This window comes from Carcharhinus amblyrhynchos, chromosome 6 (genome assembly GCF_965287045.1).
Source record: "Carcharhinus amblyrhynchos chromosome 6, sCarAmb.v2.hapA, whole genome shotgun sequence".
Taxonomy (NCBI): domain Eukaryota; kingdom Metazoa; phylum Chordata; class Chondrichthyes; order Carcharhiniformes; family Carcharhinidae; genus Carcharhinus; species Carcharhinus amblyrhynchos.
This window is the reverse complement of record NC_137329.1, coordinates 87736142-87760865: the sequence shown is the minus strand read 5'-3', so window position 1 is coordinate 87760865 and position 24724 is coordinate 87736142. Positions and strand designations below refer to the sequence as shown.

The window sequence follows — 24724 nt, the reverse complement described above, 5'->3', positions numbered from 1 at the left end:
CAACAGAGGTGAAAGTCCTGTCACCAAGTTGCTTTATTTACACCATATATCTGTACTGGAGTTCTATGAGGATGTGTCTAGGGCGGTGGATAGAGGAGAGCCGGTGGATGTGGTCTTTCTGGATTTTCAGAAGGCGTTTGATAAGGTACCTCACAAGAGGTTACTGCAGAAGGTCAGAGGACATGGAGTTGGGGGTAGGGTGTTAGCGTGGATAGAGGATTGGTTGTCAAATAGGAGGCAGAGAGTGGGGGTCAATGGGTGCTATTCGGATTGGCGGTTGGTGACTAGTGGGGTGCCCCAGGGGTCGGTGCTGGGGCCTCAGCTATTTACCATTTATATAGATGATCTGGAGGAGGGAACCGAGTGTAGGGTGTCGAAATTTGCTGATGACACCAAGATTGGGGGAAAGGCAAATTGTGCGGAGGGTGTGGAGAGTCTGCAGAAGGATCTAGATAGGCTGGGCGAATGGGCCAGGAAATGGCAAATGGAATTTAATGTTGGCAAGTGTGAGGTGGTCCACTTTGGTAGGAAGAATGGTAGGAAGGACTATTACTTACGAGGCGAAAAACTGCAGCAGGCGACGTGCAGAGGGACCTCGGGGTCCTTGTGCATGAGTCGCAAAAACCCAGCCTGCAGGTGCAGCAGGTGGTCAGGAAGGCTAATGGGATGCTGGCCTTCATAGCGAGGGGGATTGAATATAAAAGTAGGGAGGTCTTGCTGCAGCTGTATAGGGCATTGGTGAGGCCGCAGCTGGAGTACTGTGTGCAGTTTTGGGCGCCGCACCTGCGCAAGGATATTTTGGCCTTGGAGGGAGTGCAGAGGAGGTTTACTAGGCTGATACCGGAGTTGAGGGGGTTGAGCTATGAGGAGAGGCTGAATAAACTAGGCTTGTACTCGTTAGAGTTTAGAAGAATGAGGGGAGATCTCATTGAGACGTATAAGATGATGAATGGGATGGATAGGATAGAGGTGGAGAGACTCTTCCCGCTCAAAAAAGACAGTAGGACTAGGGGGCACAGCCTCAAGATAAAGGGGGGGCGGATTAGAACGGAGTTGAGGAGGAACTTCTTCACTCAAAGGGTGGTGAATATCTGGAATTCTCTGCCCGTTGAAGTGGTGGAGGCTGCCTCGCTAAATATTTTTAAGAAGCGGGTTGATGGGTTTTTGATAAGAGAGGGGATTAAGGGTTATGGGGAGAGGGCGGGAAAGTGGAACTGAGCCACGACAGATCAGCCATGATCTTATTGAATGGCGGGGCAGGCTCGAAGGGCCAGATGGCCTACTCCTGCTCCTATTTCTTATGTTCTTATGTACACAGCCAGCTCTCCAGTTGCTCCCTGCTAAATGCAGGCTGGGAGTCTGACACATCTGCTTTAAATAGGGAGCGTGAGGCTCCCTGATTCAGCCATCAATTAGGACTCATCAGGTAGTTGATGCTGTAGCAAGCCAATATCATTAGCCTGGCTGAAGTCATCACCCCTCCCAAAGTCTGAGGAACCCCTTCGGTTTGCTTCCCTCAGGGGTCTTTTCCTCTGCTTAAGCGCCAGGTCAGGATCCTCCAACTCGGCCTCTGATGTTGGCAGTGTGTAATGGTTAGATGCCCATCTCTTCTGCCATGAATGCCGGAAGTCTGGTTCCTTGTCCACTTCAGGTGGTAGGGGAATCACTGCAGCTTTGTCCCCTATGTCCATTTCGGACCACAAGGTCCCCATCAAGGGTGTAGGAGAGGCAGTACTGATTTGTTGAGGGGGACTCTGCTCATCCCTAGGGCTGCAGGGTGGACTCGGCTCTGGAACAGGTGAAGAGCTTGAGGCCTGGACCTGGACCAGATGTTTCCTTACCATTGCCTCACCTACGCATACTTGGTAGGGTACTGGTCCTGGACTCAACTGTTCCAGTTACCCAAGCAAATCCATCTGCATAATTTCTGACCCAAACTCTCTCCTCTACTTCAAAGTGCCTTGCTCGGTTTGTGTTGTTATGGCCCCTGCATTGGGCTTCCTGGTGTCTTTCCACCTTTAATCCCAGGTTTGGTAACAGCAAGCTCAGTCTGGTGCGGGGCCATCTGCCCATCAGTAATCTTGCGGGCGCAATTTCCAAGATGGTGTGTGGAGTGGTCCTATAGTCAAATAACCACCTTGAGAGTTTCGTATCTAATGAGGCTGCTGGCTGTTACTTCAACCCGGCCTTTAATGTCTGGACTGCTCTCTCTGCTCGCCCATTTGAAGCTGGGTGATAAGGTGCCATCTTGATGTGGATTTCATAAATTTTGTGAACTCTAGGCTGGTGAACACTGAACCATTATCAGAAACTAATACATCTGGGATCCCAAGCATTGAAAACGAGGCATGCAGTTTCTCAAATGGTTGCTGTTGTGTTTGCTGAGTTTAGTTTATAAACGTCTAACCACTTGGAATGGCATCTATTATCACCAGAAACATGGACTCCATAAACGGGCCTGCAAAATCAACATGGAGTTGCGACCATGGTTTGCCTGGCCATTCCCACAGGTGCAGCGGGGCTGCCGGTGGTGTCTTCTGCCCCTGTTGGCACTTCTGGCAGTGTCCTCCTACCAGTTTTGCTGTGTCTATGTCCAGACCTGGCCACCAGATGTAGCTCCTGGGGAGCATCTTCATTTTTGGGTGCCCATAGTGTAGTTCGGTCAATATGTCCCAACAGCCCTGCCTTGGGATGATGACCCGTGCTCCCCATAGCATTATCCCATCTTCCCAATGATCTGCTCCCTTCTGCTTCAGTATAGGTGGAATGGTGGTTGGACTGATCTTTTCAGCTGCCCTGTTAGCACCAAGTGCTTTATCTTTGCCAATACAGGGTCTTTCTGTGTCCACTGGCGTATATTGTGTGCATCCAATGGGAGGGTATCCATAAAGTTTAACGTCATCACTGTCTCTTCCATTCTGGGTACCAATAGTGGGGTGTCCTGTAATGTAGCCAGCTTAAGGCATTGGCATTTGTCACTCTAGTCCCTGTTGGTGCACCAGTTGATACTGATATGCTGCCAGCAATGTTGCCCAACGCTGGATCCGGGCTGATGCTATCGGCGGCACTGCTTTGTCTTCCTTCAGTAGGCTCAACAAGAGTTTATGATCTGTTACGATCATAAATTTTCACTCATATAAATACTGGTGAAATTTTTTGACTGCGAAGATTACCGCCAGTCCTTCCTTTTCAATCTGGGCATATCTTTCCCCTGCCATTGCCAGAATCCTGGAGGCATACATTATTGTCCGTTCTGCCACCTGTGTGTCAGGAGTGCGCCCACTCCATATGGGATGCATCACAGGTGAGTACCAATTCCTTCTTGGGGTCATAATGTACCAATACATTTTCGGAGGAGATTTGCTATTTAATTTTCTTGAAGACCCTGTCCTGGTAGGCCATTTTTAGCAAGTGGTGGAGAGGATCTAGAATGGAGGCCCTATTCTGTATGAATTTCCCATAGTATGTTACCAGTCCTAAAAACAACTGTAGTTCCTGGATAGTTGAGAGTTTTTATTGCTCTTATTTGATCTTCCAGAAGATGTAGACCCAACTTATCCACTTTGTACCCGAGATAGGTTACTTGTGGTGCTAAAAAGATGCATTTCTCCCTTTTCAAATGCACTCCCACTACTGCAAATCTCCTGAGAACTTCCTTCAAGTTCTGCAGATGTTCCACCCTTGTTTTACCCATAATGAGGACATCGTGTAGGTAAATGGCAACTTGTAGTCACCCCTGTAGGATGCTCTCCATGGTCCTTTGGGATATGGCACATGCTGATGAAACACCGAAGGCAATCTTTTATACTGGAAGAGGCTTTCAGTGTATTTATTGTAGCAAATTTTTACAAATCCTCGTCCAGCCATACTTGCAGGTATACGTGACTCATGTCCAGTTTTGTGAATAGGACTCCTCCTGTCAGCTTTGCATATAGGTCCTCCATCCGAGGAATTGGGTATTTGTCTAGCTGAAGTAATGATTTATCATCTGTTTGAAATCGCCGCAAAAGCGCACTGAGCCATCTGACTTTAAGATAGGAGCTACAGGTGCCGCCCATTCTGCAAACTGGATCGGTTTTATTATTCCTTCGTGTAATCTTTTGATTTCTGCACCAACCTTTTCCCTTAATGCAAATGGTTCTAGTTAGGCTTTGCAAAGCTTTTGGACAGCCTCCAGGTCAACGTGCAATTTTGCTTTGACTCCTTTGATTGTCCCTAGGCCTTCCCGAAAAACCTCCGGATATTTGCTCAGGGCCTCACTCAGGTGACCATTTTGCAGTTGGAAGATATTTGTCCAATCTAGCTAGATCTCTTTTAGCCAATTTTGTCCTAATAGGCTTGGTCCCAAATCTTCCACTACCATCAATGGGAGCCTAACTGTTTCCCATATGCAACCGCCACATGGGTTGTACCCATCATTTTCAGTGGTTCCCCTGAATAGGTCCTCAGCCTTTCCGATGTTTTGGTCAGGGCTAAGGGTTGGAGCCTAGTGCGTATCTTATTAAACATATTCCCCTATGACTGACATGGCTGCATCTGTGATGATCTCTATTAAAATTGGATATCCAGTCAGTTTCACTGACAATTTGATGGGTTCTGAATTTGTCATTGCTATGCACAATAGTTGTTCCTCGTCAGAGGTAGAGGGAGCTTCTAGGTTGTGCATTCTCCTGTCCCTCGGCCTAAGTGTTCTTTATGGCCATGTTGGTTTAAGAGACATGCTTTTCCTCTGTGTATCCTGACACTGGCAACCATAGCAATGGTGTGTCAGGCGAGGCTCTACAGGAACTGTTGTCACTCTGGGCTTAACCTGACCTTGCCTAGGGGCGGTTTATGGACGGACTTGGGTTCCCTCGTATCTGAATCCTAAGGCTGCTATGTAGTGGCCTGCCCCGTAGTGGTACTGCTCGAACCCAACCTCCCTGGTGTTGGCTTCTTCCTCCATCGGGATACCTTGAAGCTCATATGCTCCATTTGCCACTTTTTCCTAATGAAAAAGCCAGCAGTAATGCCTGTTTACAGTCCAACTGGGCTACCGCCAATAGGCATTTCTGTATAGTCATAATCATTAATTTCACACACCAATCGGTCTCGGAGCATCTCAATTTAGTGTCCCCGAATTTACAAGCCTCCACCAGACATCTTAGCCTTGTTAGAAAACTGGTGATTGACTCCCTCACTTCTCTCAATGTGGAGTAAAAACGGTACCCTCGTAGGATCAGGGGTGGCTTTAGGTCATAATATTCTGGAACTAAGTTTAACAACTCTTGAGAGGAAAATTGTGCATAATCACAAAAACTGCTGGTCCACACATGCTGTCAGCAGGATAATCCATTGCTTCTCATCTGAGATTACGTCGTTTGCCCTGAAGAAACATTTTCATCCTTTCCACATGTTGGGCCCTGTCCTCCACTGCGGGGTCAAAAGAATCCAACTTCCCAAACAGAGGCATGTTTTCTCAACAATGGCTTGCCCCCAGTATGCATGATGGTTCAGCAAGTTCCATCAGATCACTCCTTTTTCCTCATCGCCACTGTAATAATTCCAAGGAGGTGAAAGTCCCATCACCAAGTTACTTTATTTATACCATCCATCTGTACACAGCCAGCTCACCATTGCTTCCTGCTGGAAGTCTGACCTAACTGCTTTAAATATGAAGCATGAGGCTCCCTGATTTAACCAACAATTAGGACTCATCAGGCATGTCTTTTCACACCAACCAAATAAACAAACTCAAATTAACTCAGGGACAAATTAAAAGGGGCAGCTCCCTAAAAGGAAGGGGGAGTAGCCGGAACAAAAACCAAAGTCGAGTAGAAACTTAAAACATTAAATCAACATGTGGTTGTTGGGGTCTATAATACACCCCAGCCCCTGTGGTGCCCAGTGGGCATGGAAGGCATCAACTGCACCCATGGACACCGCATGCTCCCTCTCCAGGGATACCTGGCTGCAAATGTAGCTGCAGCAGAGGGGCAGACAGTCGGGATGGACGAAGGACTCATCTGGCAGTTCCTATTCTAACAAGCCAACTCATTAGCCTGGTTGAAGTCATCACATCAGTCCAATGCTGGTATCTCTACATCATAGTTTCCTGAGTCTTCTTTCAATTCTTCTATACCAAACACAATGTGTATCAAAGCTCCCAAGAATTCACTCCAATTCTCCTTCATTTCACTATCTTCTGATTTTGCTACTATGTGTAGCTTGTCAAAAAAGTTTGACAAACGGCAACTTTTTATTTGCCTTGTTTAGTTTCTATGTTTTCCTATTTTTTGATTTGATTCAACTTATTATTGTCACATGTATTTACATTCAGTGAAAAGTATTGTTTCTTGCATGCTGTACAAACAAAACATACCATTCATAGAGAAGGAAACGAAAGAGCGCAGAATGTAGTCTTACAGTCATAGCTAGGGTATAGAGAAAGATCAATTTAATGCAAGGTAAACTCATTCAAAAGTCTGACAGCAGCAGGGAAGAAGCTAGTCTTGAGTCGGTTGGTATGCAACCTTAGACTTTTGTTTTTTTTCCCAACGGAAGGTGGAAGAGAGAATGTCCGGGGTGCGCGGGGTCCTTAATTATGATGGCTGCTTTGCCGAGGCAACGGGAGGTGTAGCAGAGTCAATGGATGGGAAGCTGGTTTGCATGATGGGTTGGGCTACATTCATGATCTTTCTTAGTTCCTTGCGGTCTTGGGCAGAGCTGGAACCATACCAAGCTGTAATACAACCAGAAAGAATACTTTCTATTTTGTTTTCCTGCAGACGTCGATGAATGTGCAGATTCTCAAAATCCTTGTGGTGAAGGACATTTCTGCATGAATTTTCCAGGCAGTTTTAGCTGTAAGTGCAGGACTGGATACTACTTCGACAGCATTTCCAGGACATGCGTTGGTAAGTGGGGTACACGGCATAGCCAGCAAAGACTTTACAAATGAAATATTGGTTGCCTGATAATTCAACTTCTATTTACAGGTATGGATGAGAACCACAAATTGAGATTTAAAACATGGATAAATTTCAGTGTTACTTGGTCTAATTGTCAGACATTCTATATTTAGGCTTACTGTTTTGTTGCATGATAGGAATTCAGAAGATGAAGAAAGAGACCATTCCTGTGATCTAATCAGTGAATGAATCTGTAACCCTGACTGAAGAGCAAGATAGAAACAGAAGGGGAAATAATAGCACCTGGAGGGATGGCCACATGGGCATGTTGGAATGTGTTGAAGGCAATCATGTTAGGGAATTCGTCTATCTTTTAAAAATTATCACAGCTAAGACAAAATGTTTGCATGACCGTATGTTCAGCCATTCCTTCACCAGTCTGGGACCTCTCCCTTTTGTTGGGTGCTAACTTGCCTTGCGTGAAGACAGATGGAGAGAGTATAAGCAGCACACCTGCCATGCCAGATGATAAGGATGCCTTGCACATGGGGTTAATGTGTGGGGCTATGGACCAGCATGAAGACACAACCCGCAGCAGAGACGATATGTATGGGAGAGTTAGTGATGGTGTCCCTTGAACTAGCATTGAGTGAGATCACTGTAGATATGTGATGGGCTTGAGTGTGTGAGTTGAGAGTGATGTGAAGAGTGACTTTTCCTGGCAGAATGAAAGAGATCATTCATTCTCTTTCATCCCTGGTTGGCTGTCCTCTTCTGCAGGATGCTGGCACTGACCAATGCTGTCACTGGCTCTCATGCTGCATTGATCACCTTGGGTACAGGTTTTTCCCAGAGCATGGGTACAGTACATCACAGGCGGGACTCCATTGCATTCAGCAAATGCTTGAGAGAGGTATTGATGAATTTTGAATCAGTATGTTTCTTGGTTTTGGCAGCTATGACTTCCCAGCAGCCTCCTCAAACTTGAAGTGCGCTGAGATGATAGTAGGGTGGGCAAATCAGAGGCTGCCCACCAACAATACGGTGTGGAGCCTGTGCCTGCAAATATTTTTGAATAAGTGCTGCACAATACAGTGGAAAAAGCTACCATTGCCATCAACAAGTTAAATACTGCCTATCCTGTCTGAAATCAGACTTTGCTGATTTCTGGGATGATTTTGCCCAACGTTGAACGCTGAGACTTCAGCCTTGTTTTGACATCCCATGTTGTCCAAAGTGATCAATGTTTTAAAATAATTTTTGAAATCTTTCTCAGTTTTCCCCTTCCTTATTCTTGTTCCATAAAAGGCTTAACTCTGGTAAAAGATCCTTCCCCTAACTGTCTGTCTCTCCTGGCACTGTCCAATATAATTTCTGCTTGCTGCTGTTACTGAGACTGATGGAGTTACATGTGCAATGGCAGGCAGTTGGTACTTCCTCACTGTTTATTCTAGGGCTTTCTCAACACCAAGAGACTGCTGCAAAAAACAGAGCTCAGAGGAAGAAAATCCTCAGAAAGGTTAAGCATTCCACATTTCTCAGGCACAGCTCAAAATTAGGCACTCCTTCAGGAAAATAAAGGACATGGAGAAACACCCAGTACAGTGGACAGCAATAGCTACGGTGACAGTACCAGTCTAGGCAGTGGTGCTTTCCAGTTCTGCTGTTGATAACAGGAATAAATACATCAGAGTCCCAGCCATGAGAAGGAAACATCATGCAAACAGTTGTATGAGTTGTTGGAAGGTATACCATTGAAATTCAGTCTATGGGTTAGTGTGTAGAGGAGTCCAAATTCACCCTCTGGTGCCATTTTGTGTGGCATCACTGCTCAGTGATCAAACTAGCCAGCGATCGGGAGGCTGGCAGTGTGGGGCCACTGAGCATGCACTGATCTCAGTGCTGACAGATCGGAGCAAGCCCAGTGGCCTGCTGAGCACTATGCTGCCAGTTTCTCCAGCAGGAATAGGCTCCACCCCTGGATTTTCAGTATGATTTTCAAGTTTGTTGATGATACCACTACTGTGTGTCGGATCTTAAAGAATGACAAGACAAAGTACAGGAAAGAGATAAAGAATCTGATGAGCTGGTGTGAAGACATTAATCTCTCCTTCAATATCAACAAAATGAAAGAAACAGTCATCGACTTCAGGAAGCATAGTGGAGGGCATGCCCCTGTCTATATCAATGAAGGCAAGTAGAAATGGTCGAGACCTTCAAGATTTTAGGTGTCCAGATCATCAACAACCTGTCCTGGAAATAGAAAATCCACCAAAGCCTCTACTTTCTCAGGAGACTAAGGAAATTTGGCATGTCTGCTAGAACTCTCGCCAACTTCTACAGATGCACCATAGAAAGCACTCTTTCTGATTGGATCAGAAAGAAGTATCAGTATGGCTCCTGCTCTATTCAAGACCGCAAGAAACTACAAAGCGTCGTGAATGAAGCCTAGCTCATCACAACCAACTCCCCAACCATTAACTATGTCCGCATTTCCTGATGCTTTGGAAAAGCAACAGCATTATCAAAGACCCCGTGCGCTCCATTCATTTTCCCTTCCACCTTCTTCCGTCGGGAAAAAGTTGCAAAAATCTGAGATCACATACAAACTGACTCAAAAACAGCTTCTTCCCTACTGTCCTTAGACTTTTGAATGGACCTACCTCGCTTTAAGTTTATCTTTCTCCATACTTAGCTATGACTGTAACACAACATTCTGCACCCTCTCCTTTCCTTCTCTACGTACGATATGCTTTGTCTGTATGGCACGCAAGAAACAATACTTTTCACTGTATACTAATACATGTGACAATAATAAATTAAATCAAATCAAATTCAAGCTGGTGCACTCTGCAGTGCAGAGTGTGTAAGATTCATTTTGAAAATCCTGCTGAAAAAAACCAGCGGGATTTACTTCAGTTTTTGTGCAAATTCAACACCTGGAATTTTTTTTAGGAGAATCGCCCCCTTGGTTTCCATACTTAAGAAAGGACGTAATTGTGTTGGAAGCAGTTCAGAGAAGATTCATCCAGCTGATTCCTGGAGTTAGGTATTAACTTATGAGGAAAGGTTGAGCAGATGGGATCTATATCCAATGGAGTTTAGAAAAATGAGAGGTGATTCTATTGAAACATTAATACCATGCAGGGAATTGACAGGGTGGATGCTTAGAAGATGTTTCCTTTTGTGGGGGAGTTTAGAACTAGGAGATGCAGTTTAAAATTTAAAGATCTACTATTGATGGTGGAACAGCCAAGGCCAAATGATCTATTCCTGCTCCTAACTTGTGTATTCTTGTGGTGACCAGCCTTTGCATGGTAACTATTTCAGTTTGCACCAAATCTGAAAAGTGTACTCGCATGAATTCCTATCATGAGAACTCAGATGCCCCGTACCTGGAGATGCCCAAATTATCCAAGATAAGCTCATGGCTGGTTGTGTGATCCCCCCACTGCCTGATTGCTGGCCCCTCAAACATGTCTGGGCCCGCTCTCAGCCTGTTTCGATTCACTACCCCCCTCCCCGCCCCCCAGGCCAGTCCCAATCACTGGCCTCCCTCCTTCTGGCCCCCAGTCCAAATGCAGCGTGGCAACTGGACTAGGGGCCAGAAGGAGGGAGCCCGCCCCCATCTCCTCGGCACTGCCTGATGCTTGGTGGGCAGTGCCAAGGTGCCCCTTGGGCATCACCACTTTGTCCCTTGGGCAGTGCTGGGGGTCCAGGCTGGCACTGCCAAGGTGGTAATACCCAGGGGGCACACACTCCTGGCGCCTGACCCTCTAGAGGGCCTCGTTGGCCCCTCTTCATTCCAGTGGGATTAGGCTGCCAGCTCTCTGCAAGTGGGGAGCTATACTAAACTCCGGTGGAGTGAAACACTCCTGGCAGGGTAGGAGAGAGGCTAGCGGGCTCAGAGATTTAGGTTCCGGGTCTATTAATGATATTTAAACTGTAATAAAATAAAGATTTAAATACATTATGCCAATTGGCGCGGAGCGGATGTCGCCAGAAATCCAGCTGCCAGACACTTGTGGAGGCTGTGATGCCTGGTGGGGACCCCATGAAACAGCCTCCACTCAAGTATCCCAGTCCGCTTTACTACAAAAGCAGCACCACGGGATGGGCTAATTGCCCCCAAAACAGTACGCTGTTTCCAGGTGTGCTCTCACTGAGATCCTTTACAGACATAGCCTACTTGCCTACTTTTATATTTGAGTCTTCTTGCAATATTCCATTTGCCTTTTTATTCACTTTTATTCACAAGGTACTCCATCGTTTAACACATTGCTAACTGATTATACAAGATATCTTTTCTTACTCAACAGAACAACCTATGATCCTTATCATTAGCAGCACAAACTGAGATTTCAGATACTTCAAAATCACTTCATTGTAGTAACAAGTGAGGATCTCTTCCCTTATTATAACTTTAATCTAGAATCCCAAATGCCACTTTTCAATCACAATGGAGAGATTGGTGGATTGAAGATATTGATGGTCAAGAACAAGAAGATACAGATTTGAAATGAGTGTTTAAGGTTTGGAATTCACTGTCTGAGAGTATGGCGGGACAGGTTCAATTGAAATATTCAAAAGGGAATTAAACTATTACCTGGGAAGGAAGAATGTGCAGGATTATGGATAAAATGGCACTAGGAAAATTGTTCATTTGGAGAGCTGGTGCAGACACATGAATGGCCTTCTGCATTTTAACAATTTCAGCATAGATGTCTTTTGCTTTGCGTCCATGGATTATAAAAAGTGTTGACACAAAGAAGAAATTGTTTATTGCAGTTTCTTGAATTTACTATTTCTTTACTTTCTAAGTTTTTGTTTTTGTTTCTACTTCAGATGAAAATGAATGCAGGCGTTACCCTGGACGCCTCTGTGCCCATAATTGTGAGAACACTCCAGGTTCCTACTATTGCAGCTGCAGTAAAGGATTTAAACTCTCAGTTGATGGGAGAAACTGTGAAGGTACTCCATCGTTTAACACATTGCTAACTGATTATACAAGATATCTTTTCTTACTCAACAGAACAACCTATGATCCTTATCATTAGCAGCACAAACTGAGATTTCAGATACTTCAAAATCACTTCACTGTAGTAACAAGTGAGGATCTCTTCCCTTATTATAACTTTAATCTAGAATCCCAAATGCCACTTTTCAATCACAATAATGGTTTCTTTTATTCATTCATGGGATGTGAGCTTCATTGGCAAGGTCAGCATTTAATGCCCAAGCCTAAATGCCCTTGAAAAGGTGGTGGTGAGGTACCTTCTAGAATTGCTGCAGTCTATGTGATGCAGATACACTCACAGTGCTTTTTTCTGAGACACCTTGATATAGCTGAGTGGCTTGCTTGGTCATTTCAGAGGGCAGTTAAGTCAACCACGATGCTTTGGGTCTGGAATCACATAACTGGGTGTAACTAACCCTTGGGAAAAAATATTAAGGGATACTTTGGCATGAGGGATCATATGGGGGAAGGGTGTTTTACTGCTGAACTATGAGAATCGGGTTTAGAAATTGAGTGTGTGCGGAGCGGGGTGTTGGTGATACTTAAGGTGTCACTGGTGCAAACTGCACATGCGCAAAACTCAAACGTGAAAAGTACGGGACAAACAGCGTTCTGGCAACAATCAACCTATGCCACAGGACCACTGCCCCAAATATAGGACAGTCCCGTAAAATCCAGGATGACTGGTCATCCTGCTGGATAAAGGCAGCAGAGTTCCTTCACTGAAGCACATTAGTGAACCAGATTGTTTGCTATGACAATCAGTAGTTCCTTGATCTGTATTGCTTTTTTTTATTCCAGATTAATTTGATGAATTTAAATTCTAGCAGTTGCTATGTTGGGATTTGAACTAATGTCTCCAGAGCATCACTCTGTGTATCTGGATTATTAGTTCAATAACATTGCCATTATGCTACTGTTTTCCATTCAATTCCTAAATGCTATTTCCTTATTACCAGTCCAACTTGACATTTCCATTTCATAAAAAGGGGTGGCTTTCTCTTACTCTCAGCCTTTCCCTTTAGTGGTAGACAGGCAAACATAATCACTGATGAGATTAAGGCATTTAGGTGCTGCCATTCGCACTTGACATGGACACACAGAAAGTCATTTATTACTGTTTCACATTTCTGATGAACAATGAAATAAAACTAATGCCTATCATTAGCTTTATCCTTTCAGCAAAAGCTTTTGCTTTGTGCTTTTAGATGTGAATGAGTGTGAGGGTAATCCCTGCAGTCAAGAATGTGCTAACGTCTATGGCTCATACCAGTGTTACTGCCGCCGTGGTTACCAGCTCAGTGATGTCGATGGGATAACATGTGAAGGTAAGGCAGATGACGACAGTATTATCTGAACCTTAGTGGCAGCCTGCTGCACCACAAAAAAGGATTCATTATGGTGCATAGCTATTAGCATTTAAAACATTTATCATCAATAGAAAGAAAGTCTAAGCTGTATTCAACCTTAAGTCTCAGGATCAATGTACTAAACTGGTACAGTTATACTGATTCTTTTTGTTTTCTCAGTTTCTATCTATATTTTCAAATTCATTTCTGGGATGTGGGCTTCGCTGGCTAAGCCAGCATTTATTTCCCATTCTTAACTGCCCTTGAAAAAGGTGATGGTGCGCTGACTTCTTCAACTGCTGCAGTTCTTGTTGTACAGATTCACCCAGTGCTGTTAGGTAGGGAGTTCCAGGATTTTGACACAGCAACAGTGCAGGAATGGTGATATTTTTCCCAAGTCAGGATGGTAAGTACTCGGGGAACTTCCATGTGGTGGTGTTCCCATGTATCTGCTGCCCTTGTCTTTCTAGATGGTAGTGGTTGTGTGTTTGGGTCTGAGCTGCCTAAAGAGCCTTGGCAAGTTCCTGCAGTGCATCTTTTTGATGGTATGTACATTGTTCTTACTCTTCATTGGTTTTAGAGTGATTGAATGTTCACTCTATTGTGTAGTAATCAAGTGGGCTGCTTTGTCCTGGATGGTGTCAAGCTTCTTGAACATTATTGGAGCTGCACTCATCCAGGCAAGTGGAGAGTATTCTATCACTCTCCTGATTTGTGCCTTGTAGATAGTGGGCAGGCTGTGGGGAGTCATGTGGTAGCCCCTGGCTGGCTTTTGTAGCCACGGTGTTTATATGGCTACTCCAGTTCTGTTTCTGGCCAATGGTAGTCCAGAGGATATTGATAGTGGGTGGTTCAGCAATGGTAATGCCATTGAATGTAATGAAGCAGCACAGATAATCTCCTGGGTATATGTTATACCTCCACTCCTTAGGTCACTTTGTTCCATTTTCAAGCCTTTAAATTGATTGCTAGAGGTTAATGATGGCAACAAATTTATTATCAGAGCTTGAAAAAGCTAGAAAAGCTACCTCTCCACATTTAGATGGGAGAATGGCCAATGGGCAGGGAACCACCAGGACTGGAAAAAAATTGAGAATGGGAAAGAAACAGCTCTTCGTTTTGGTCTTTACTTCTAACAAAGAGGATCCGATTCTTCCGTTTTGGGATGATGTACCCACGCCAGCGGGAAAATGGTAGCATTTCTCACTGGTATTGGCAGCATCTTTCAGGTGGGAATCACTCACTTGAAAGATGCTAATAAACTTATTTGAGCAATCTGCTGACCAGCCCTGCTGTTCTGAGACTGTGCTGCTATTTTTAAAGGGCAACCTGATCTCCGTGCTCAGAGACAGGCCAGGCTCCCCTCCACACACAAAATTCAATGGTGCTCCCCACCGACCCGCCCCCCCACACACTGACCATGGGAGCAGCGTCAACTCCTCACCAAAGAGGACATTCTCCTTGCCACCCACAAATAATAGGTAACACCACGCCCCACATCAGGCAGGCATTAGGGTGACTCGATCCCCCCCTCGGTCCCCTTCCCTCCTCAGAACCCCACTCAGCTACATTCTGCCTAATAACCCCCAGAAGCCCCCACTCAGACCCCATTCCCCTTCATACCCCTTTCCCCCTCAGATCCTCCACTCAGGACCCCCTTCAGATTCCCCACTCAGCCCCCCCCACCTCACCTCACCCTATTGAGCTCCCCTTCAGGCCACACACCTTGGCAGTGCCCATGCTGCACTGTCCCTTGGCATCTTGGCACTGACATTCTGGCCTGACATCCTGGGCCTCCAGGGGGCTCAAGGAGCAATGTCTTGTGGCCATTTGTCCATCTGCTCTGTCCAACTACAGAGGAAGGGTCACAAAGGGGTTCTAAGGGTTGGGTGGGCTCGTGCTAGGTGTTGAACTCGCCACTGTCCCTCATAGCTGGACTGCCCTTCTAGCCCTGGCAGACCTGAAGATCACCCCTAGCATGGTGATATCAGGCAGCCCAGTCAGTGGTCAGCATCTGCTTTCCTGCCTGTCAGCTGTGAAAATTCTGAAATGGTCAGGTTATTTTAATATCCATGCCCCCGGTCACTTGGCAGGCTTTTAAATCATTGCTGCCCTCTATTCTGTGATTTCTTCAAAACGATTTTGATTTCCAAAAGAGGAAATTAAACCACAGGATGTCAATAAAGCTTAGACTCTGCCAATTTCACAGTAAGGATCAATAGGGCATTTGAGATGCATTTGACTGTGAAGTGAAATAAAAATAAGCACGGGTGGCTGGAGGATGATAGAAATCCATTGAGCTGTCAATGGATTCTCTTTCAAGGCACTGCATGTTGAATTTGTTAGAAATCAAAGGGTTCCATTGGAATACAGAGGGTTTCAATGATTTCAGCTTACTAAAAAGCCTCAGCAACCTCAAATTAAAGCTTTGTACATACACTGGGGATGAGTGCACAGCTGTGCAGAAAGGACACCCCCCCACCCCCCTGCCCCCACCCACTGCCCTGCATTCCCCACTGTGAAATTGACATCTCTTTGTCAGAGGACTTCAGTGAGGTCTGCTCACAGCTTCAGCTTCTGACAGGGAGACAGGGAAGTCTCTGCTGCCGAAGAACTGCAATTATTTAAAGTCCTGCTGGCGGGGGGGCGGTGGGGGGGGGGGGGGGGGGGGCGGTGTGTGCATGGAGATTAAAGTGACCTGGCCACTTCAGAATTTTCACAGCTAACTGGCAGGAATGAAAAAATTGATCACAGGGCTGCCTGAAATCACCATGCCAGGACTGATTTTCAGGCCTGCCAGGGCTAGAAGGGGGCAGTCCAGCCAAAACAACCCCATCCCAGCACATAGCGGCAAGGTCAACCTCTTGCCCCCAGCCCAAGCCCATCCAACCCCCAGGATACTTGAGGGACCCGTGTTCTGCAGCCTGGCAGCAACAGAGGGAAAATGGCCAATGGGCCTATCTCCTCAAGCTCCCTCGAGGCAAGGAACCAGGCCAAGGTATCAGTGCCAGGGGGCAGGAGGTTGGTTCTCCTTCCGACAAATTTCAAGTGATAAATATCATAGAAATATAGAAAAAAATGGTATGGTACGGCAGAATGTCTTAGTCTTTGGATTTCACACACTTTTGAAGTAGAATTGCAATGGGACAGACTGCAAGACATTTTTCAGAGATTTTCATGGACGGCACGGTGGCACAGTGGTTAGCACAGGAACCTGGCTTCAGGTTACTCTCCGTGTCTACATGGGTTTTCTCCGAGTGCTCTGCGGGTAATTGTGGTGTTCCTTGTTGTTCAGTTGTCGGTACAACTCTGCAATAATCCGTTCTGTTCAGTATGACGGTGATCCCTCCTTTGTCTGCTGGTTTGATGACAATGTTGCAGTTGGTCTTGAGAGCGCAAATGGCGTTGCGTTGTGCTTGAATGATGTTCAGGGCTGTTTTGTGAGTGCAGCTGATAAATCTGGCATTGACGCACCACCTGAGGCTTGGGCATACATGTCGAATCAAGGGCAGCCGCCTTCCGGAGGAGTCCAATTCGACTCTTTCCTCTTTGGTTGTGGATCCCTCCATCGGCTATTCCAGTTCATTGGCTGTCTCACTGTGTTAGCTGTTGGCCTCTTGGTGTTTGTGGAAGAACTCCCACAGCCTCATTCGCCTGATGAATTCCTCTGTATCTGCTGCGAGACTGATGGGGTCTATTTTGGTGGTGGGGCAGAAATTGAGCCCTTGGCTGAGAACTTCAATTTCATCTGATTGAAGTATACAGTCCAACACCTTGACAATGGACTTCCCTGCAGTGGTACTGTTTTCTACTGTGGTACCGGGGAAGGCTTGGCTGCTGCTGGTGGTGATGCCGAGTTTCTCAAGTTTCATGTTCTTGGTGTGCATGTAGATGGCATAGTTCCTTTGTCTTGTCTGCTTGGCAGAGTTTCGCAGCTGGTCTGCGTCCTGAGCGCAGGTTGAGAATATGGACTCTATTTTGGTTTCCATGATGCGGGTTCAGGTCACTGAAACAACTATAGAACCATAGAATCATAGAACTCTACAGTGCAGAAAGAGGCCCTTCGACCCATCGTCTGCACTGAACACAATCCCATCCAGGCCCTAACCACATATCCCCACATATCATACCCACTAATCTCTCAAATCTACACATCCCTGGACACGAAGGGGCAATTTCTTAGCATGGCCAATCAACCTAGCCTGCACATCTTTGGATTATGGGAGGAAACCAGAGTACCCGGAGGAAACCTACGCAGACACGCGGAGAATGTGCAAACTCCATACAGACAGTGACCTGAGCCGGAAATCGAATCCAGGACCCTGGAGCTGTGAAGCACCAGTGCTAACCACTTGTGCTACTGTGCCACCCGAAGAATGTTGTCAAGATAGTCCAGTCCCACAATGCTTCACATTCAACCTGCAGTCCTTCAATTATAACAGAATATGTGACTGTATGTTGCTGCTTCGGCCACGGACAACCCCAACACTGCCTTCTTGAACTGCTACAATGCCTGTAAATACATTCACAGTGCTATTAGGGAGTGATTTCTAGCTACAGATTCCAGACTTAGACTAACTGTAGGTGGATACCAGCTTGATATATTCCATTCAACCACATCCAAGGTGAGTTATCCCAATTTCATTATTGTCCAGGACAATATATTCACAATATCTTTAAAACAGAAATTCAACGTTCCCATTTGATTTCAGGTATTAACATATTCTGTTAGTTTGTGCTTTATTGTCGACGTCAAACTGGGGTTGTTCCCCTTGGAGCAAAGGAAGTTGAGGGGAGATTTGATAGAGGTGAACAAGATTCTGACAGGTTTAGATAAAGTGGACAAAGAAAAGTTGTTCCCATTCACTGATGGGACAAGGACGAGGGGGACACAGATTTAAGGTTTTGAGTCAGAGATGCAGGGGGAGGAATGTGAGGAAGAATATTTTGCTGCAGCAAATGGTATTGACTTGGAACCTGCTCCCTATGAGGGTGGAGGAAGTGGGAACAATCAATTACAAAGGAAATTGGATGGGCATTTGGGGGGGTTTCAAACAGAAATGCTGACTAAATATCTCCGACCTTCCTAACACCCTGTTACTCTGTGATTCTTGCTAAATCTGAAACCAGGCAATCGCAACTAAGCTCAAAGAGCATCAGCCCACTGGAGGCAAAGTCGTGAGACCAGCCAGTCCAGAAGAAAGAAACCCTCCCCATTGACCAGCTGTGTGAATGAACAAAATGCAGTCCTGGATGTAACTGAGAGCTGAAACAGTAACAGCAGAATCCAACCCTGAATATCATTTGTGAACTTGCTGGTGTCTCAGCAGCTGGGATGAAATTCTGAACCCTTTCTATACACTGAGCTGGTGAATGGCTTCTCCCCAGTGTGACCACGCTGATGTCTCAGCAGGTGGGACAGTCGAGTGAATCCCTTTCCACACTAGACGAGGTGAATGGTCTCTCTCCAGTGTGAATGCGCTTATGTGTCCGCAGATTGGATAACTAGTTGAATCCCTTCCCACACTGACAGCAGGCGAACGGTCTCTCTCCAGTGTGAACTCGCTGGTGTGTCAGCATGTTGGATAACTGGTTGAATCCTTTCCTACGCTGAGAGCAGGTGAATGGCCTCTCCCCAGTGTGAACTCGCTGGTGTGTCCGCAGGCTGGATAACTGGTTGAATCCCTTCCCACACTGAGAGCAGGTGAAAGGCCTCTTCCCAGTGTGAACTCGCTGGTGTATCTGCAAGTGGGATAACTGAGTGAATCCCTCTCCACACTGAGAGCAGGTGAATGGTCTCTTTCCAGTCTGAATGCGCTGCTGTGTCCGCAGATTGGATAACTGGTTGAATCCCTTCCCACACTGAGAGCAGGTGAATGGCCTCTCGCCAGTGTGAATTCGCTGGTGTCTCTGCAGGCGGAGGAACAGAATGAATCCCTTCCCATACTGAGAGCAAGTGAATGGTCTCTCTCCAGTGTGGATGTGCCGATGAGCATCAAGCAGAGATGGGGCACTGTATCTCTTTCCACAGTCCCCACATTTCCATGGTTTTTCCATGGTGTAGGTGTCCTTACCTCTCCCTTAGTTGGACAATCAGTTGAAGCCTCGTCCACCCACACAACACGTGTACAGTCTCTCCCCACTGTGATATTTATTCAGGTTGTGTAACTGGTTAAAGCTCTTCAGTCAGTGCACTGGAACACACTCACTTGAATTTGGCAGTGTGTTGATGCTTTTCCAGTCACACTGATGTTTGAAATCTTTTCAAATCTCCTTCTGGATTCAATGGCCGATGATATTCAGGTCCCAAGGAATATGACTCTGCCAGATCTAGACGTGAAGTTTGAGATTTTAGCCTGTGATTCCTCTTTCAATATCCATCACACTTTTTCCCTCAGTGATCTCTCAAACTCCTCCAGTCCCCTCTCTCATGGTGGGGGAGACAGATTCTGGGCCAGGGGCTTTGTGCAACCCACGTGTAGAGAGCTATATGATGACATCAACAAGTTCCATCCCACCATCAGACTAATCATGGACTACTCTCCAGAATCAGTTGCATTCTTGGACACATGCATCTCCATCAAGGATGGTCAACTCAGCACATCACTGTACTGCAAGCCCACGGATAACCTCACGATGCTCCACTTCTCCAGTTTCCACCCTAAACACAATAAAGAAGCCACCCCCTATGGACAAGCCCTCCTATACCCAGGATCTGCTCAGATAAGGACAATCGCAACAGACGCTGAAAGATGCCCTCATAAGAACAGGATATGGCACTCGACTCATCGATCAACAGTTCCGATGCACCACAGCGAAAACCGCACCAACCTCCTCAGGAGACAAAGACGGGATACGACAGCCAGAGTGTCCTACTCATCCAGTACTTCCCCGAAGCGGAGAAGCCACCAGATCTTCAGCATGTCATTGATGAAGACGAACATCTCGCCAAGGCCATCTCCACTTCTTGCCTTCAAACAACCGCACAACCTCAAGCAGACCACTGTCTGCAGCAAACTCCCAACCTTCAGGAAAACATGACCACAACACCACACAACCCTGCCGCAGCAACCTCTGCAAGACATGCCAGATCATCGACATGGAAACCATCATCTCACATGAGAACACCATCCACCAGGTACACTATACATACTCTTGCAACTTGGCCAATGTTGTCTACCTGATATACTGCAGGAAAGGATATCCCGAAGCATGGTATCATGCAGACGCTACGACAACGGATGTATGAACACCACTTGACAATCACCAGGCAGGAGTGTACTCTTCCTGTTGGGGAACATTTCAGCAGTCATGGGCATTCAGCCTTTGATCTTTGGGTAAGTGTTCTCCAAGGTGGCCTTCACGACACACGACAACGCAGAATTGCTGAGCAGAGACTGATAGCCAAGTTCCGCACACATGAAGACGGCCTCAACTGGGATCTTGGGTTCATGTCACATTATCTGTAATGCCCACACCCTGCCTGGGCTTGCAAAATCTCACTAACTGTCCTGGCTGGAGATAATACACACCTCTTTAACCTGTGCTTAACCCTCTCTCCATTCACATTGTTTATACCTTTAAGACTTGATTACCTGTGAAAACTCATATTCCACACATTATCTTGTAAATTGAGTTTGTGTCTGTATAAGCTCTGTTTGTGGACACAACTCTCACTCACCTGATGAAGAGGCAGTGCTTTGAAAGCTTGCTTGTGCCACCAAATAAATCTGTTGGACTTTAACCTGGTGTTGTGAGACTTCTCGCTGAATTTTAAAGGCAGACAAAAACATGGTTTCTCCCATGTGTCCTTTCACAACTTCAAATCATTTTCCAAGTAAGGGGGTAGTGTTTATGTTGATTTCACATCCTGTGAAATTTAATCTATCAGATGTGGTGGTATAAATTCAGATTCAGGTGGTAAAAGATTCTGGAGAGTTCAAGATGTCATTGGATGCTGGACTGGGGAGTAAAAATGTTGGCCAAGATCTTCCGACTGTTCACAGTCGTGGGGTCTTCCAGTTTAGCCGATGACGCACCCCTACCTTGGATTTCGCAGCAATGGGGGAATCCCATTGACAGCAGTGGGACCAGGATAGCCCACTACCTGCCATGGTGGGCCATCTTCTGCCACCTAGAAACAAGCTGTGGAGAGGGGAGGCAGAAAATCCTGCCCATTAAGAGGGATACCAAATCAATGGGCCAAATGGGTTTTGTTGCCTTTGACATTATTTTATGTTGATAACCAAGTTGTATTGCTACCATTGTTCTATCACCTTCCAATATAAAAGCCTAGATTACTCAGCAAAATACTTGAGAATGATGTCCAAACAATCACATTTTAGTAATGTATATGTATGCAGAAAAGGGGAGAAAATTGTAAAGAATAAAAAGAAAACAAACTAAGTTCTGTCCATATATGAATGCTTCTATTCCAATGGTTATGTCTCTCCAATTTAGCCAAGTAGATAAAACAATCATGTGCAGCATATGTGATCTCTTATGACAATTGGCTTATCTAACTATGATTACTTTTCTTCTGCTTATAGACATTGATGAATGTGCTTTACCTGCTGGAGGCAACATTTGCTCATATCGCTGTGTCAATGTTCCTGGCAGCTTCCAGTGCGCTTGTCCAGTAGCTGGCTACACTCTTGCATCCAATGGACGTAACTGCCAAGGTAGGAGAACATTTTAGCAGGGTCTCTTATATTGTTGAATTCACCATTGAGCTGGTGTCTGAATTTTCATCTTCGACCCTGAGAGGTAATCTGGTCAAGTGGATCAATGGAATGAAAATCATGTGGATTCTGTTAGGACAGGTATCCACTACATCACATTACTGTGCAGCAAATGAAGTTGAAAATTTATCTCACAGATCGTGGTGACTTGCAAGGTGAAGTCAATGAGGTTTTTCTGCCTGATGATCACTTTGGCCAATTAAAGCACGCCATCCTGTAATTTGGGGCGCGTCTGAAGAACCACTGAACATTACAATTAATCAGGTCTGTGGCACTGGGCCTGCTGTCACACATATCAAGAGTTGAAATCAGCCTGTGTACTAATTGTGTGCTAAAGCAAGGTCTGATCCCCTCTGTCTGCAGGTGTTGGTGTACAGGTACTGACATGAATTCAGGGTATTTCCTATGCAGTTCAATCTGACTGGCATCCACTTAGGTGCACTCCTTCCAGTACCTAAGATGGCAATTTCTTCCATTAAATCTGTTAATGGCTGCAACAGTCATACAGAGTCAATAAAATTAAAACAATTGACACAAAGGTTTATGAAGTGTCAAAAGACAAAAAAAGAGAAACAATCCAGAATTATCTGTAAACTGATAGAAGAGGCTTCTTTATGGCTATTGGCTTGTAATATCCATGCCAATCAATTCTGAAATCCAATTATAATTGATATTAATTTCACTTGGTGTTAAACCAGCATTAGTTAGAATCATCAGAATGGCAATCATATCATTAAATATAATGAAGAGTGTGGCTGCTTTAAGTGGAAGCTTCCTTTGCCCTCCCATGACCTGCCAGAAAATGAACATCATACTTAAATGGGCAGAAGCCTTTTTGCCCTTGGCTTAAGGAAGTGGTGCATAAGGGTGTTAGTTAAAACAAAATTGTTCCATATTGTTGCTATATGTTGCTGAGATGATCTACAGCTGGTAAGACATTGTGTCACATGGACTGTTGGACCAATTTTTTTCAACAAGAATATTTTTATTGTTTATGATGGGAAATATTGCCATCAGGGGCTAAAGAAAAATGTACCAGCTGTGGCTTCACAATAAATGCTAAATGTGTGCATTATTCCTTTTCAAATCTATGTGACAGATTTTTTTAAAGTTACAAGTTCTAAAGAAAAATTTGTGGAAGGAAAACAAAAGCGTTCAATTTGAAATCTTCTTTCAGCAAAGTCCTTTTCTTTTTCTGTCTGAGATCTGAGCATTCTGTCACTTCTATAAGGTGTTTCTGTCTCTATTAGTTTATCACCAAACATCAGAATACTGGAGTAGACAGCTCCTCACCTGTCAGTGTGGAAAGAAACCCAAGCTTTCCTATGAAGCTGCCAGATGATGTTTCTTGACAGATGTGAGGATCTCTCTCCTTGGTCATCCAAAAGGAATACATTGCATCCTGTTAAATACTTCAAAGTTGGTCACTATTGTAATGTATGAAATGAGAAAGCCAATTCATACACAGCAAGGTCCCACAAACACACACAATAGAGCAGATAATCAATTTCAGTTGAGGAATAAATATTACTCCATATACTCAGGACAGCACTCCTTTTTTAAAATTACATAGAATGTTCAATGCAAAAATAGTCTATTCAGTATATTAGTGTATGCTTGTAATTATTCTGTTTATGAATCTCCTTCCACTTCTCTTTATATAATCCCATCAGCATAATCTTCTATTCTTTTCTTCCTTCTGTGTTTATCTAGCTTTACTTTAATTATCCAGGCTGATGGTTTCAGCTACTCATGTGGTACCAAGTTCCACACTCTAACCACGTTATGGGTAAAACATTTTTTTCTGAATTCTCTATTATCTTTTTTGGTGACTGTCTTGTATTTATGGCCACCAATTTTGGTCTCCTGTACAAGTAGAAACAATTTCAATCAACCTTGATAATTTTAACTTCTCATTCTAGTGACACAGGATCATTTATGTCCTTTTGAAAGGACAGATCAATCCTGGTTTTAATGCCTCACCCAAAAGTTGGCACCTCCGAGAGTGCAGCAGGGCGCTGGAGTGACTGGCCTTTGCAGGAATGTTTGTGCAGTATTTTTGGCAATGAGTGAGGTACTATTTAAATGATTGCCCACAGTTGAGGTTACTACTTATTGATAAGGGTACAGACAAGACAAAGACACAAATGTTGTCAGACTTCATGTCCAACATCTAGTCCCAGATAAGCTGAAATTTCTCTGATTAAACATTGATAAGCCTAAAGCTGTTGTCTTCACACTCAGACACAAATTATATTCCTTAACCAATTAATTCACTTCTCTGATCCCTGTCTCAGGCTGAATTAGTCTGTTCCAATCTTGGTGACCTACATGACCCTGAGTCACATGATGCCTCATTAGCTGCAGATAATCTTAGCAACAAATTGAACTTCCTTGCTCAAGTCCTCACCATAAGCAACACTGCTTCTTTCCAACTCTGTAATATCAGCTGTTTCTGTCCCTGCCAAAACCCATAGCCATGCTTTTGTTAACTCCAACTCTGCTATTCAGATGCTGTCCTGGATGGCCTCCCATCACCCATCCTCCATAAACTCTGCTGTTCATGTCCTGACCCACACTAAGTCCCATGAGTCCAACTTGCTGACATTTATTGGCTCCCATTCACCAACCAGCAAGATATTTAAAATTCTTATCTTATTCAAGTATCTCCTTGGCCTCACCCCTTATAACCTCTGTAATCTTCTCCAGCCCTAAACTTGCTGAGAA

General features: G+C 45.0%; 1 protein-coding gene across 2 annotated transcripts in view; it reads left to right on the top strand.

Moving 5' to 3' along the window:
• The window catches only part of fbln1 (fibulin 1), a 204092-nt gene that overhangs the window by 80666 nt on the left and 98702 nt on the right, over positions 1 to 24724 (top strand). For both annotated transcript variants that reach the window (XM_080190885.1, XM_080190886.1), the window contains exons 10-13: positions 6768 to 6896; positions 11736 to 11861; positions 13116 to 13235; positions 21806 to 21937. In XM_080190885.1, coding sequence (XP_080047011.1) covers positions 6768 to 6896; positions 11736 to 11861; positions 13116 to 13235; positions 21806 to 21937 — 507 coding nt within the window. The remainder of the gene's footprint in view (positions 1 to 6767; positions 6897 to 11735; positions 11862 to 13115; positions 13236 to 21805; positions 21938 to 24724) is intronic.